The sequence below is a fragment of the Dermacentor andersoni genome, chromosome 4 (genome assembly GCF_023375885.2).
Source record: "Dermacentor andersoni chromosome 4, qqDerAnde1_hic_scaffold, whole genome shotgun sequence".
In the NCBI taxonomy this organism is placed as follows: domain Eukaryota; kingdom Metazoa; phylum Arthropoda; class Arachnida; order Ixodida; family Ixodidae; genus Dermacentor; species Dermacentor andersoni.
In genome coordinates, this window is record NC_092817.1 from 178,526,245 (window position 1) to 178,542,436 (window position 16,192).

Below are 16,192 nucleotides of genomic sequence, written 5' to 3' on the forward strand. Positions count from 1 at the left end.
ACCTCTCTCATGCGCTAGCTGATTCCAACTTGCAACTGTAAATTTCCTAATTTCATTACTGTGAGCCTGCGGTTTCAAAAGCGCAAGTTACTTGCTTAATTTCAGATCGGGAAGCTTGAAATTGACATTTTCCTGCCTTTTGGTCCCGTCCAAGGGAAAGGATGCAGGGAAACGATAAAAAGACGGCTATCTGCATGTGACCGATGAACCTTGCTTGGTGAGCAAAGAATAATAGGACAATTGAATGTCAGCGGCTGGTGGCAATGGCGATGACGGCACAGAACGCGTATACGCCGTATTCATCATTCACTGCCAGCACTGTGCTCATTCTTCGCACCTCTTTCTCAGAGGATGGCCAATAGACCGTCGTGTGAAAAGCTTTTCTGAGGAAGCATTTACTCGACAACTGTACCCGAGCCAAAGGTACCACGTTGACGATTTCCGTTTGCATACGGCGCGCAATTACTACGCTATCAATTTTTCCAGGGGGCTTACGCAGGCACGAGCGGGGGACGGGGCGACATAGCTTAGGTACAGCACCCTGCCGCCTTACCTTGCACGTGCTGCCTGTGTCTGTCTCCATTCACTGGAAGCGTCAAGTGAACGTATCGCCGCTATCTTTAGCGGTAGTATCCTTAACCTGCGGACACCATCTCTGGCGGTGCGTCTAGGATGCCCAAGTGACGAAATAAAACCTCTACTCTCGAGACATAGCAGAGAGAGATAGCAGAAAGTAGTATCCTTACTATCACACCACTCATTAATTTTATACCGTCAACGACTACATTTCTCTTCTCCTGGCACCAATTCTCTAAATCTAATGGTCCACTGGTTATCCATCTTACGCATTACATGACCTGTAGAGTTTCATTTTTGCTCTTAATATACGATAGAATATCTCTCTCAATATCTCTCTGTTTTATCTCTGATCCACAACTATCTCTTCCGAGCCTTCAACGTTACGCCTAGCACCGTTTCGTTCCATCACTATTTACGCGGTCATCAGGTTGCTCTTGAGCTTCTCTGTTAACCTCCAAACTTCTGCTCCTCATTTAGCACAGGTATAATGCAATGATTGTATAATTTTCGTTTCAATGACGGTGATAAGCTTCCAGTAAGTATTTCTTAATGCCTAACGTATGCATTCAATCCCATTTTTATTCTTCGGTAACTTTCCATCTCATGATAAGTGTCCCCTGCGGGTAATTGGTTTAGACAACCGTACTCCTGCGCAGACTCTGGGTGCTGAGTGGCGATCGTGAATTCTTTCCTAGACAGGCTATTGAATCTACCCTAGGCCTTCTGCATAGTGATCTTCATCCTTAATATTACACTTTTTTGGTTAAGATCCTCAAACATTTCCTGAAATTCATCACAAGTGTTGCTGAACAGGACAATGTCATTTTCAGACCGATACTTGTTCTCATACTCACCGCTGATCATCACTCCTAGGCATCCCTAGTCTAATGGTTTGAATACTGTTTCCGTAGCATGCAGTGATTGAGCATTGGAGAGATTCTGTCTCTTTGCCTGAGCCCTTTCTTTGGCCGGCAACTTTGTACTTTTCTTGTAGAGAACCAAGGTAGCTGTGGAATCTTTGAAGATATTTGCGATGATATGCATGTATGACTCCTGTACACCTTGATAACGCAAGGCCTCCATGACTGCTGACGTCTCTACTATTGCAAATGCATATTAATATTCTATGAAAGCCATGCAATGAGCTTGATCGTACTCCGCAGATTGCTCAATTACCTGACTGATGACATGAATATGATACATTGTACAGTGTCTCTTCCTGAAGGCAGCCGGTTCTCATGGTTGACTGAAGTGAAGTGTTGCCGTTATCGTATTGAAAATTACTTGGTGAATAGATTATACAATAATGGAAGCAAGCCAATGGGCCTATATCTCGTCAATTCCTCAAGGTCTCCATTCTTATGAATTAGCATAATTTTTGCATTCTTCAAGTTCTCTGGGGCATTTGAAGACATGAGGCACTTAGTATATTGGGCAGCAAGCTTTTCAAGCACAGTATTTCCTCCATATTTGTTGTTAAGTGGCTGTGATGCTAAAAACTAAATGGCTGCATATGACATGGAAAACAAAGAAGGCGTTACAAAAAATGATGTCAGTATTAAATGCAGGCAAATCGTAATTTGCACACTATGCTAATAACCTTTGAAAGTTTTACAAGGCTAGTTACATGGAGAACCCGCGACATATTTTCATGGAAAACCACGCGAACGCTATTTATTGATGGTACAAATTTATTTTTACCACAACCAAGCATAAATAAAGATAAATAGTATAGTGTCTCGGTTTTCGACTAGCATGAACAACCTTACTTTACTTTTAGTCAATTTGTAACGAGCATGGCGCAGTCCACAATAAAATTTTGTAACGTTTTGCTTGCACGTGTAGAAGTACCTTTAATTTTCACTGCCCTAAAGAATAAGCTAGCATCGTCTGCTAAATAACGAAAACAGCGCGATCATCAATTTCAATTTTGTCAATAATGTTAACCTGAAAAAGCGAAGTACCAAGTATGCTGCTCGAGAAAGGTGCTAAATTTGATATCTGAACGGATGTTTTGTTTTGCAACTTGTCGCCAGATGTGTTCAAGTTACGATAATACAAAGTTTAGGAAACAACATCGCAGATCAAAATGCTGCAGTTTTTCTTCAGAGAATTGTGTGCGTAATTCTATCAAGTGCTTTTGATAAGGTCTTTCAGCAAACCGAGTGTATAAAACTAATTGCAAACGAGTGTACCGTTTTTTTTTTATTTTTCAGTTACCAATGCTGCTTCAGTTGATTAACATTTAGTCAAGACGTGCTTTGCAAGTGGGAGAACTTTTATTTTACTAACGAACATATATTGACGTTTTCCGGTTATCCACATTGTGCGCTTTTAAAAGATCAAGAGGATAGAGATAGGCCTACAATTTGAATGTATATTCTTATCGTAACCTTTAAATAATACATCTTTTGCTACTTGAAGTTTTCATGGAGAAACACACGGTCATATCTCTTCCTTGATAGAAATACCGTTGAACAAATTGAACACATATATTCCTTTCAAACTCATTTTCATACTATTACCTTTATTTGCGGATATGAGTGAAGACAGAGTTCTTGTACATCATATAAATTCGCACACGCTAAAAACATAGTAAGTCTAATGTTGGACGAGTGTTCACAGCACTGAGTAAGCTGGCTCGAATATTTAAGTTCTTGATTGCTTAGAGCGGACAAAGTCATAAAAGCAAAGATTGCTGTGTTAAGCAAGTGGAACAGTTGGCACATTGTGAAAAAGTTATTTGTAATATTCCTTCGATCTGAGAAAAGAAATACAAGTGGACCGATCAAGAGGAACATGAATACAGGGCTAAGAGAGCACCAAAATAGCTTCCACCATGTCAGCCATCGACGTAACCTACCATCACATGTGTTCGGCCGTACGTGTGCAGTGCCGTACAAATTTTAAGCAGGCTCAGATCCAGTTCACATCTACGTAATGTGAACCATGCTTGCTTTGAGAGAATCGACATCATGATTAACGTGACTGTTCTACAGTGAAGAGATAATCATAGTACGACGTGTCGTAAACTGATGCAGATTGCAGGTTTCCTGCTTTTTGTTCTCGTGATGCCCCCTCACACAAGCTGGACAGAAAGATGTTAATTGCCGAGCAGCACATATCCAGTGGCATATAAAAAAAACTGGCATCGAATACATTCACTGAATAGCGTCGTATATGAAGTAGAACTTACCCGCGGTAACGGGCCAAATTTTGACACTGACTGGGCTTTCTTGATCGACCTGCAACTATACACAGCTCTATGTTTGGGATCAGCACGAATTTTCGGACTCTGCGGCCTTTGGTAGCAGTCCACGTATCTACAGTGCACTATCTTCGGTTTCTGCCTCGAAATATGGCCAGATATTTCTTTCTGAAAACTCGATTGACCACGTAAGGAATGCATTAAAAAACTACTTAATTACCGCATGTCCATATTAGAATGGAAGAGATATAAAGGGCGGCATATGGAATGTGAAGTGCACGAGGAAGAGAATGCGTCAGTGTGCCTTCAATAATTATGATTTGAAAAGAAATTTGGTTTATGCAGGGAACGCAAAAAAAAAGCAACTGCTGATCACAATACATGCATGATTTAGAGGAGGCACCAGAAACACACATGCGTTCTGTACATGTACATTTATGTTTAGTTGGGCTAGTGATTTCGCTAACGTGTGTAGAATTGAGTATCAATAAAATCTTCTGGTAAAGGCAGTTGCTACTTCAAGGCCTGTGTGGTGTGCCCTCCATTCAGTTTTCAAGTCGTCCCTCTTCAGACCAGTAGGTGTAAAAAAAAAAAAAACAACTTAGCGTGTACTGAAGGCTGGCTGCAGTGCTGTTGAATGTCGTCATACCCCATAGAGCGGATAAGGCCCGAAGAAATTCATTGCTACAGATTGTAACCGTGTCCCCCAGTGAAGCAGCGTTTACTGGCCGGTCATACAGAGTGAGCACTCCTTTACCATCCTTTGCATCGTAGGGGATTCGGTGAAGAATTCAGCGATGGTCTTCGGGGGGGCATTGAACAAGGCCAGCGAATCGCTGCTCCTAAACCCCCCGCTTCAAGCGGTACAGATTTATTTCACTGGTACGTTTCGGTTCGTTTGAGGAAAGAGGCGCGTCACTACAACGTTTGCGGTCAAGTTTCATTTGGTGGGTGGATGCGTCAGTGCTTCGTCCGTTCCGTTCATTTGTGGTGATGATTGCTGGTGTAGTTTAGCTGCAGGCGACGCCGGAGCTGCAGCCCCCAGGAGGTGCGTTCTTCTCGGTTCTCGTGCATGGTACGAGAACCATCCTTCAAGCGGAATTCGACGCTTCTCAACCCGGCCGTATCAGCCAACCGGTGGAACCCTGCGGCATTCTCAAACTCTGCGTTCGCGAAGAGGTCATCGTGGAGTACATTCGGCACTCGTTAATTTTGAACAATCTTTTTTTGGTTGACGTTGTGGCCCTTCGTAGGGACACCGGCGGAGTCCGGGCTCTTGGGACAATGCTCGAGTTCGCCTGCTGGTGCTATAAATAGTTCTGCTCAGTGTTTACTAGGGATAGCTCCGCCTGGCACTCCGGCTACCAGGAGGGATTTGCGGCATGGGATGAATCGTTTCGCGCACCGCCACTTGTTAGTCACAATTTATAAAGAGCCGCAGTGCTACATCGGTAAAACAGCGAGCTATACAAGATGACGCGATGACTGCGACCGCTTCCTAAATTTTTTGTCACCAGTAAATACTTGCGACACCGCATGTCTGGGAATCACGCGTGCCGTGTAATAGATGCAAGAACAAATAAGCAAACTACCGGGCATGAAAGAACGTCATTAAAACTTATGATTTTAACAGGACAGGTACGTTGCATGAAGAAACTGCCAGCGTGCACTAGCACGTTGCCATCAAGCGAGATAGTGATAGACAATAAATTTTAAAATTATGTGCATATTCAAAGAAACACGTGAAGTAATAATACTTAAAGCTGTGCAGGTCAACCGACCAACTACTCACACAAATGTGTTCTTTTCTTTCTAAGTGTAATATGGCTCCATTAAGTCATGTTCTAAATAGTGTTTTCTTGCTGAGTATGGGAGCATTAAAACAAAAGACTTGGATCCGGTTTGCAGGAACCACAGTGTATAAGCAAATGTGCGGAGCTCTATTTATTCATTAAAGACCACTGCTTGCTTGTCCAGGTAATAACGCAACTACCCACTACCCTACCACTGTTGAGCAGAATTTCGTAGACCATGCTAACTGGCGCAAGTAATATACGGCCTAGCATGCTTCTTGCCACATAGGGACAGCTTCTCCAGTATTGACAACCGAGGACACATGTCAGCGAGCTAGAGTGGTGCCGCGAAAGCAACAGATATCATCTCCAGCCTCGTAGCAGTGCACACTGTTGCCTCTTCTACGGTTACGGTGAACAACCGAGTACGAGGCCGTGCTCGGTGCAGCCCCATTGGAGCTACCACGGCTTTGATGCGCAAACCTGCGCTAGCGCAGGGATGTTTGGAAGCTTGGATCTGTATCGTCTGCTACACTGTTCGCGCGCGTGAAGCCTACACTACGGCCAATGAACTTGGAAGCTGAAGAGTCTGTCGAATTCAATAAGACACTCATATACGGATGCGGGAACCTTATAAACCACGAAGGTAAAATTTTGGGAGGGATTTTTCACTTAGGAGCGATGCAATCGGCGGTTAAAATTGCTCTGTAGCTCCGCCCCCCGTCGAGCGCCGCGCGCTGCTGCTGACACTGACGATGCGAGCGGAGACCGGAAACTGCGGCTTAGTGACGTCAACACTGGTGTTCCGCTCCTTCGCACTCTCTGCTACCGTGCCTGACCGGGCTTATTTGTGCGTGCGTGCCGTCCTAATCTGCTTCGCTCGACCCTACATTCCTTTATTTGTGTGTATATAAGAGTGGTAGTTGACGTGCGCAGCATCAATTGAACTTGTACGCCGATCATGCCGGCGTTCTGTGCAGCCTACGCTTACACGAACACCAGCGGCCGCGACGATGTTCCGATGTTCCATTAGTTCCTGCAATACAAGAAGCTTTCAGCTAAATGGGAGGCTGCTGTGAAGCGAAACAATTTCAAGCGCTCAAGAACAACAGTGTTGTGCTCTAACCACTTCGTGACGATTACTACCGGAGTTTATCAATTATGCGTGCTTTGGGTTCTCCTAAAAAAATTGTTAGAACGTCGAACGGAAGGTGCATGTTTATCGCCCACCCTTGACGCAGATTTCATCGCCAAGCACCGCGAATTTTCTATTCGCACGTGTGTTGTGAAACAGCCTGCATGCAGCTACCATAACGCAGTGCAAGCGTAAAGTTTGCATGTGTTGGAAAGCCTGCTCACGCCAAGACGCTGCGCTCCCCCTTCTCTCGCACACATACGAAACCGACCATCTCACGTAGCCGACGGAATTCGCCGGTTACGAGTAGCGTGCGGGTGGCGCGTTGATGAAGGTTCTATACTACACGTGCCACAACAGCCGGTATACTTTTCCCGCGTTTAAACCGTCTGTGTAGATTGCCGACAGCTTTGGGGCAGCGCAGAAATGCTGAAGATCGCATCACCACTTACGTTCTACGAGGAGGCATGCAGGATCATAACACTACAGCTGTTTGCCCGGAAACGTACTCACTGAAACGCTGAATGCAGCTTAGCAAAAAACATACTCGCCAACGAACATTTCCAACACAAGGAAATGCTAACACTTCGCCTTCGTTCGCGTGGAAAGCAGTGCTTGCACAAGCATTTTTTGCTTCGTGGAGAGGCCGGCGTTTCGCAATCGGCTCGTACATGTTGTATGTACACGTATGTGCGTATATGTAGTATGTACAAGTATGTACGTATGTGTAGTATGTACAAGTATAAACCCATTACAAGTGATCTTGCACGCGACAGCGACAGCGCTACAAGCGAGGCGATGGCTGTCGCGTTCACTCGTCTTCTGCAAGCCGAACTCCACGCGACGACGGCTTTGAGCGACGACTTCCCGGAATGAGGGCAGCAATATACGCGACGAAACTAGCGTGACGCATGCTTTATTAATTTAAGTTGTTGTATTTTACTGAAGAAGGAGCACAAGATATTTCTGAAGGTCTTGCACTAGGTTCTTATTTTTGCACGTGTAAAGTCCAATAGTTTGCTCGTTCCGTGCGACAAAGAGTAGTAATTGAGTTATGTACATCCAGTTTCGGCTTCGCACAATTGGCTAGTCGCTCATAGCGTTTCCGGGTGACGAGCGACGAGTTCTAGATTTCTAGAAACGAGCGATCGAGCGAGAACACCGAGCGATTTGTTCAAGCGACGGCCCGTTTTGCCGCTCGAAGCAGTCGCCCGTCACTGTCGCGCGCAAAATCGCTCTCGTAGAGTTTGGACTTAACGTCGAGCTCCTCAGAGAAGCGCAAGCTCTCGAAAATTTCCATGACCGTCTCAGCAAAACACCACCAAACTACTTTGCACCGTGCTTCGTGTGTAGCGGCGGCAGTCGGTCTGGACGAACACCATTGTTGACGTCACGAGGCGCCCGACCAATCACAGGCGGAAACGAGGAGCGCGAGCTGGGCGTGTCTGCTGCTGCACTTTTCGTCGAAATAAAATATGTTTGCGCTTTCTTTCGCTCAATTTCGATGCGATATTCGAATTCAGAGGGTTGAAAACCACGGCGTACTGCTCTTCAATCATTTTTTCTGGAAAAGCTTTCAGCTTCCCTTTAAGAGGCAAAGTTAACCTTGAGTTAGCGCGTCTCAAAAATAAAGGACAGATGATGCCCCACTCGAGGCAAATGGACAGCACCGCCTCCACCATGTGCCGCCTCCACCATAACCATGTGCTTCCATTTCCCCGTTCGAGTGAAATGGTAGCACATGGTTTCCTTTCGTAACTTGCTGCAGGTAACGAAAGGTACCCTTTTTTGCGCCAGATAAGTTTACTGCCAGCGGTTAAGTCGGTTATTAGCAGTATAACTTCCGCCCTTCTACATGTGGTAAACAAGAATAAACACACGCAGGCAAGTACCGAGGCAGGACTGAAATCGGGAACGAGGAGTATCGGGCCCTCTGTCTGGTTTTCTCGCGTTCGTTTTAAAATTTGAAGGGGTGGTACACAAACGCAAGGCTAAGCTTTCCGCGAGGGCGATATGCTACTGAAAGCGAAGCTTGTAGTCGAACCTGCAAAGAACCGGCTTACCGAACCGAAATCATGTTGCACGCAACACGAAGCCACGATTCCAAGCATCACTGCGTCTGTGCAGGTTTTCCTCCATGGGTGACCACGCTGCATATTGTAATATACAACAATACACAAATAATCACATATTGTATATCGCCAAGGATTTCTAAGAACCCATCTCAGCTTTCTTTGTTTTACCTTCTTTATAGAGACTTCGCCAATATTGCCACACGAAGAACTATCACATAAAGTTGTATAATTACCAAATATTGTGTATAACCTCCCACCTCAATTTCCCCTGTGAGTTATTGTGTCCCCCGTTGCCCTCTCTAATGTCAAGATGCCCTAATAATAAATAAATAAGAAAATAATAAATAAGAAAATGAATTATGTCACACGGTATTTATTACCGATGTAGCCTTATAATCCGGCAACCAAAGCGCTACCGACAACCTGAAACGCTCATTAGAATTCAAGTTTTCTACACAAAGTACACATCTCGTCAATGATAATACGTGACCGTCCTGACAATACGCGCCGTAACGCACACCACCAGATTTGACGGATAAGCAACCAATGGCTTGAAATTTCGTGTTGCTGTAGCTTACGCAAACAAGTTTCTTTATTATATCCATCGAGCGAGCTTCCTGCTCATGTGCAGTGGAGTACGAGAACATAACCCACGTGATACCGGACTGCTCTTTATACGCCCATCAAAGACAACAGCAGCTATTGAAACTAGGAGCTCAGGCACATCGTTCATTGTGCTTTCGGACAATAAGTTAGTCGTTGTTAAAGAACGGCTCTCAGAGCATCGATACACTTCGGACCCATAGCGAGGATCTCCTCAAGCAGGGGGTGCATAACACTGCCGAGGAGATCGCCGAAGCCCAAGAACGCGCGCAACTCACTCGCCTGAGCACCACAGCGGCAGGTAAACACATCCTCGAAGAGCTGGGTTACCAACCTGCGGGATTCCCGATGGTCACTACCCCGATCCCTAGGTGCATTTGAGACAAGTTCGAAGTGGCTCCTGTGCCCCGAAATGTCCATCCCGTCCATAACGAGGGCAGGCGCAAGGCCAGAGCAGCAGCCATCCTGAAACGTATCAAGCAACGAGGCATTACAGCAAGCTTCGTCGACGCCGCGGAGTACAGCGATGGGAAGACTTTGCCATCGTTGTGGTCGACTCTAGCGGCAAGATTTCCATTTGCGCCTCCATTCGCACTTCAGACCCCGGAGTCGCCGAGCAAGCCGCCATCGCCCTCGCCCTGCTAGACGGTCGTGGGTCCGAGACATATAGCGATTCCAAAACGGCAGTTAGGGCTTTTCAGAAGGGTTGCATCGCCAAGCAAGCTGCTCGTCTTCTTAGCAGCTCGAGTCGATATGCTCTCACGCATCATTCAATCCACTGGTTTCCAGCTCACGTAGGGTCGGTCGAGGGTGCTCCCCCGAACCTCAATGAGTCTGCTCACGAGGCTGCGCGTGAACTCACCGACTGCGCTTCCTCTGCAAGAAGCACCGACTCCCCTCCTCCCTACGGCCACAGGGACGCTCCCGCTACTCACAACGAGATTATTAAATTCTTCTACATGTCTAGAAGGGTCTTTCCACCCCCTCACCCCAAGCTGAATAGGGCGCAAGCCGTTTCGCTTAGGCTTCTGCAGACCAGTACGTATCCGTGTCTGTCCGTTCTCCACGAGGCTTACCCGGACGTGTATCGCGACGACGCCTGCCCCTCCTGCGGGCAGACCTCCACTCTAGCGCACATGCTGTGGGAGTGCGGGTCGACATACCCCAAGTTCATCAAGGAGGCGTGGGACTCGCTTCTGCGTAGCCCCGCTCTAGAAAAGCAAATCCTGGCTGTCCGGCGTGCCCGCGACCGGGCCGGTGGGCTAGACCTGCCGGTCCCGACGTGGGACTAGCCAGGTGCGCGACGAGTTTGCGTCCTCGCCGGACCTGCAATAAAAGTTTCTTCACTCACTCACTCACGAACATGTGATCGAAATAGGAAAACGAATTTCCTGCACCGATTCGACTTTGTGGTTAAGTTTTGCGTGGGTGCTCTTTTTTTTTGCTCTTGAATGTGTGAATGTTCGCACCTTCTAAGATTTATTTTCAAGCGAAGCTTGTATTGTTTCACTCGTGTCGGCGTGGATGTTGCCGTACGAAAAAACTCAAGCCACGCGAAAATAAAAATTGCTTGTCGGGCTGCGGAGTGGAACCTCCGGCCCCCGGGTTGCGAGATGACCACTCCAACCGATTCTGCAAATGTTGGTTCATCCTACTTACCCTTCAAAGCTGGGTTTTATATGCATAAAGAAGTAGACGCAGTGCAAGGCGCGAGCCACTCACTGGTGTTCCCTTCTGCCGTAAGAGGGAACCGCTAGGATCGCGTGTTCGCTCGCCTCGCGCCCGCCAGTTCCCAACAGTTCAAGTCCGGCACTCAGATGGGGAGGCCGCATTTGGTTGTTTCTGCCGAAGAGCAGGCTGCGTTGAAGAAACAGCGGTGGGAGAAGGCCACGCGCCATGCGTTCTGCCGAAGAACAAGCAGTGTTTGATCAACGCCGCCGGGCACAGTCTCGAGAAGAGGGTCATCGTCGACGTGTCGACCTCGTTGTGAGGAAGCGCGAAACCGAGGCGTTCCGACAACGAAGAGCCGCGCCTCCCGAGCTTCGCTTGCACCCCTCTTCACAATAGTTGACGGGTGGTAAATTTTTTTATTATCATTTAAGTAAAAAATAAAAGTAAAATGAGTTGACAAAGGCGCACCATTCCAGCCTTTTCCGTTCAACTCCATTTGCCGCTATGAACGCAGCACGAAATTTCCAAATGTATGTTACCATTGCTTCAACATGTTCGTGCTCCGCTGAACTGTGGGGTGCCCCATATCAGCAGCCCCATCTCGCTGCATCCTTACGTTCTAACCATTCATGTCTGCGGTCCCCAAAAGTGTTAGTGTTTCTGTGTAATTCGTGATAGAAGGGCATCTTCCTCTCACTTACACAATATTTGTGCCGCATATTATGCAGGTGGCCTATGCTGGAGGAAACGTCAAGTGTCCTGCTTGCTTCCCCTCCAATTACCCACCAGGCGGGCATGATGTTCACCATGTTGGCTGCGCTGGCCGGCATCACCTGTGTCTTGGTGCCGACCATGATGACGCCTGCACTAGCTGTAGACACCATCGAGAAATACAAGGTTCTATATTTTTATGTCTCGTTTATAATGCGGTACCATTTAAGGTGGCCCTTGCACACTTTGAAGGTATCTGCCTGAAAAGAAGGGCGGGCGGAAGCTGAATGCAGTGTAATAAGAAATAGGTGTGCCGATCCAAAGGCAGATCAATGTATCGCAGCGTCTCAAAGTGCCATCTTTCACGTGCGAATGATGTGAGCAACTGGCACGGGATACAGACAACAAACAACTTTGGTGTTTTTTCACAGAAATCTGAGAAGCGTCTTCAGCGTAGGCGATCGCAGAGCAGTGTGCGCAAAATCGCAAAGGTTCTAGCCCGCCCACGATGCACGCGCGCGTGACTACTGAAGCGTTAAAATGCAGTTCATTTTTCATCAGAGACCATCAAATGGCCCATGAGCGAAAAAGCCGGTGTCCGTACAAGCGAAACTGCGCTAAATTCATATTACATTCGCTGCGACGTCCCGTCGCTTGCGCGCCTCGACGAAGCAGAGCAGGCGAAAGCGTACAACTGCTGCTGTGCCATTTGTTGTTTAAGGGGAGAGGGCATAAACACGACGCCAGATCACCCTCGCTCTCGGAAACCTGTGTCCGTTAGTCGCACAATATCCAGCCTGCGTTCTAATTTCGCCTCGGTATTTGCTTCAAAGGAATTAATGTATAAAAACAGAATAAATTGAAAAACAAGAACGTTTGTTGTAGTGAGTTTCGAACCTACGACCCCCTGGTCAGAAGCCGAATGTCTCACACTTGGCCTAAGCCAGCGCCTCCAACACTGCAAACCTGTGGACTCTGTTCAAAGCCATCAGGCTATTCGGACCACAAATTCCACTGCCAAGCCCAGCTTAACGAAAGCAGAGACGTCAAAAAGAGCGCGGCTTACTCGAGAGCATCCCCATTACATTCTATGACAATAGGGCGAGGTAGAATGACGTCACGGATCGGATTGCACCGGCCTTGGTTTACCTGGGGAGCGTTGGCCAAGCTTGCCAATGCGCTCCCTCGCCCACGAGGAGTTCATAACTCAAAGGACCGCTCAGCGGCATTCAATTATGTACGTATGCTTTCTTATTCAGTACTAATAAGTGCTTAGGCATCCTGTTTTTTTTTTTTTTTGTACGGTACACCACGTTTTTTATGTGTAAAAGCATAATCAAGTTCCTTGGCACTTGCCATTCGCTTTCGCCAAGATGGCTTTTTCACAAGCTGGTCAATCTCTCTACGTACGTATCTCCGAGACCCTCAGGATCTGCATTCCATTACGGTAAGATAACAAAGAGTGCCAAATTGGAAGTGATGAAGATGCACGGAACAGAGAAGCATAGCTTATGTACCATTTACGGTGCATACAATAGCATGATATCCTCAGCATTCTCCCAGTACATAGCGCGCTTGAATACGGCCTTATCATTACTTGAGAGAAATTTGTTTTTCATATTTGTTATTATAGGTTCGCCAATTGTACTATCATTAAACCATGCGGGGAAATTCTGACGGCGAAAACCTTATCGCACAACAATCGTCCGGTGACCGGTGTCAGTACTCGTACTTGGTAGTCCCCTAGGCCGTATTCGTAAGCAATATGCCGTATTTGGAAACTAATCGTAAAGAAACTGTAATATCCATGTAATATCCTGTAGGACAGCCTGCACTCGCGTTCAGTTAGAAATTTCTGCATGACCCCTTTCCTGCCAGTTGCGAAAGAGGGCACTTTGCACAGGTAGTCTAAGTCGAAATCTAAACGACGCGAAGGAAGGCAGAAGCAAGAACAAAACCAGCAAAGCGCTGACCTTCAGCTCATAGTTAATGCCTACTGCAGGTGTAAAATAGACAGGAAGGGGAGAGCACAAGCCAAAGGGAGTCTTGACAACGTTATTACATGTCGTTGCCTATAAAGAGCCACAGCTGCGCTGCACCGCGAACACCAATCTGGAAATCCGAGGACAGCCAAGCAAGAGGAGATGCCGCTGAGGAGTCCTTCGGTTAGGGACTCCTCCTGGGCAGGTGATGCGTTGACGCATCATCTAGGAGGCCAACGCCTCCTAGATAGTACAATGGCGGTGCACTTCGATCCATGACGTCATGCTAGCTTGCCCGACTGCCATAGAATCTATTGGGGACGCTCTTCAGTAATCTGCGGTGATCTTTTACGTGACCGTTTTCGTACCCCCGGGCTTGGAAGTGGAAATTTCGGTTCAAGCAGCCCGATTTCATGAAGCAGAGTGCACTGGCCTGCTATCTTGGAGGCGCTGCTTTAGCCGAGTGGGCTAGACAGCCAGCTTCTAAGCTTGGGGTCCTGGTTCGAAACTCGCTACAGGTAACGTATTTCCTTCCGACATTATTCTGTTTTCTTATACATTATTTCTCTACAACTATTACCGAGGCGAAGTCCGAAGGCAGGGGAGACCTTGCGTGGACAAGGAACGCCTGGTTCCAGACGGGGACGCATGAGCGGAAAGCGCTGCGAAGTTCGCAACGGCAGACCGACAGCCGCCGCCTGCGTCCAGTGGAGAAGATATGGCTGGCATGCCGCATTTGAAGCCCCGCACTGGCGAGAAGCTGCAGCCAATGAGAGTGGGGAGAGCGCAACGTCACGATGACGTTGTAGCTAAGTCAGCGGCGCACCTCAATAAAACAAAAAGAAAACCAAAATGCGCTGCAGAAACATGTTGCCATGGAAGGTCATAACTAACCTTGCGGTAAAGTTAAGCGTCTTTTATTGCAACAATCCTGGCATCCCACACTGTGCGCCTGAGTTCATTTTTAATGAAAGACGATGGTACCACAAGGTAATTGAACGTGAATTGCTCATATATTTCCGATTTCTTCAAGCTCATTCCAAAGAAGTGAAGAGCAATCTAGTAACATTGGATACAGGCGGAGCTTCACCGAACCGGAGCCGCCGCCGCGCCGTTGCTGCCGTCGCTCCCATGGGTCTCCGCCGGCGGTGCAGCAGCAGTTCGCAAGCGGTGACCGGGGCGGCGCGCCGGTCAGGTTTCCGCTCATGTGTCTCCCGCTCAGGACAGGCTTCGAGAGTGAGGCTGACGGTGCGTCGCAGGGATGCCCTCTCCCCTCACGCAACACTTGACAGCAATGTCTCCATTCGCCCGGCTGTGCCCCATCGCTGCGCGCACATGACGCGGCGGCGCCGCCAATGGAAATTCAGGTGCTGTTTCGCTGCTACAGTCCGGCTTTCTCATACAGTGGACCAAGCTGCTTAGCATCAAAACGTGTACCTGTTTGAAGAAAAGATTTCGCTTGTATGTTTGATAGCTCTACAATGTTCTTTGCACATTTTACTAGAATAGCTGCATCACTCAGATCTCGAGAACACCCGCGACTCTTTGCAATGAATTGCGAGTCTTGCTGTCGGTGCAGTTATTCAAACATTCGCGCACTTGCGCACCCGGTGCGTAAAGCAGCGGCCAGATTATACAATGTATGACCAGCCACATGACATAGGGCTCTCAGAGAAAACATTGTTGGTACAGGCGTCATACTTTTTCTGGTGTTTCTCAATGCACTAGGAGGCCTCTCATCTGTATGAGTTCAAAAATGTGCACATATTCCTCAAATGATATAGCGCGCAGAAAACCATTCGCACACCACCGTAACCCGCCGCTCTCTTGAGCGTGTGTAACACGTTGTTCACTGATTGAAGCACAGCCGTGCGCATTGTTCCCCTTTCTTGATGCGCTTGCGCAATCGTTATCTCTCAGTAGCGTTTCCACATGGCTTTCAAGGAACCACTCTGTAGGTGCTACTTCTAGCAGATCATGACGAGTGTCGAAATCGTGTTTCCCCTTATGCTGGCACGAATAGATATGAGCATTTCGCAGCGCTGCCATCGCGATGCCTCTCCTATCGACCTTCGAATAGGACGGCAAAATTGTCCGACAGTGTTCTTTAACTGCCGATCGTAGCACTAGTAGGTGTGGTGCCACCCCATCCTTACGAAACGGTCCAGGAAGTGGAGCTACTCAGCGACAGGTGACTCGGCTGGGAAGCTTGAGGCACGAAAGTTTTCTTTATAAATGATGTCCGTCATTTTGTCTACTGGTGCGTCAGCGCATGGCAAAACGGCCAGGCAATCACGTAATGGGAGACGTTAGGGCTTCCCACGGCGTTGAGATTACAGGCCTACTGCAAGCTGAGGCATGCCAAAGAGAAAACACTCAGCACGAGCGCGAGGCTTGACACTATGCACACCCCTCTTTCTGAAGCTTACAGCCAT

The 16,192-nt window shown here is 47.6% G+C and overlaps 1 protein-coding gene across 3 annotated transcripts in view; it reads left to right on the forward strand.

Annotated features, from left to right (window-relative positions):
* LOC126530659 (luciferin 4-monooxygenase-like) overlaps nt 1-16,192 on the forward strand; it is a 110,309-nt gene that overhangs the window by 62,263 nt on the left and 31,854 nt on the right. For all 3 annotated transcript variants that reach the window (XM_055070689.2, XM_055070690.2, XM_055070691.2), the window contains exon 6: nt 11,793-11,961. In XM_055070689.2, the coding sequence (XP_054926664.2) occupies nt 11,793-11,961 (169 nt within the window). The remainder of the gene's footprint in view (nt 1-11,792; nt 11,962-16,192) is intronic.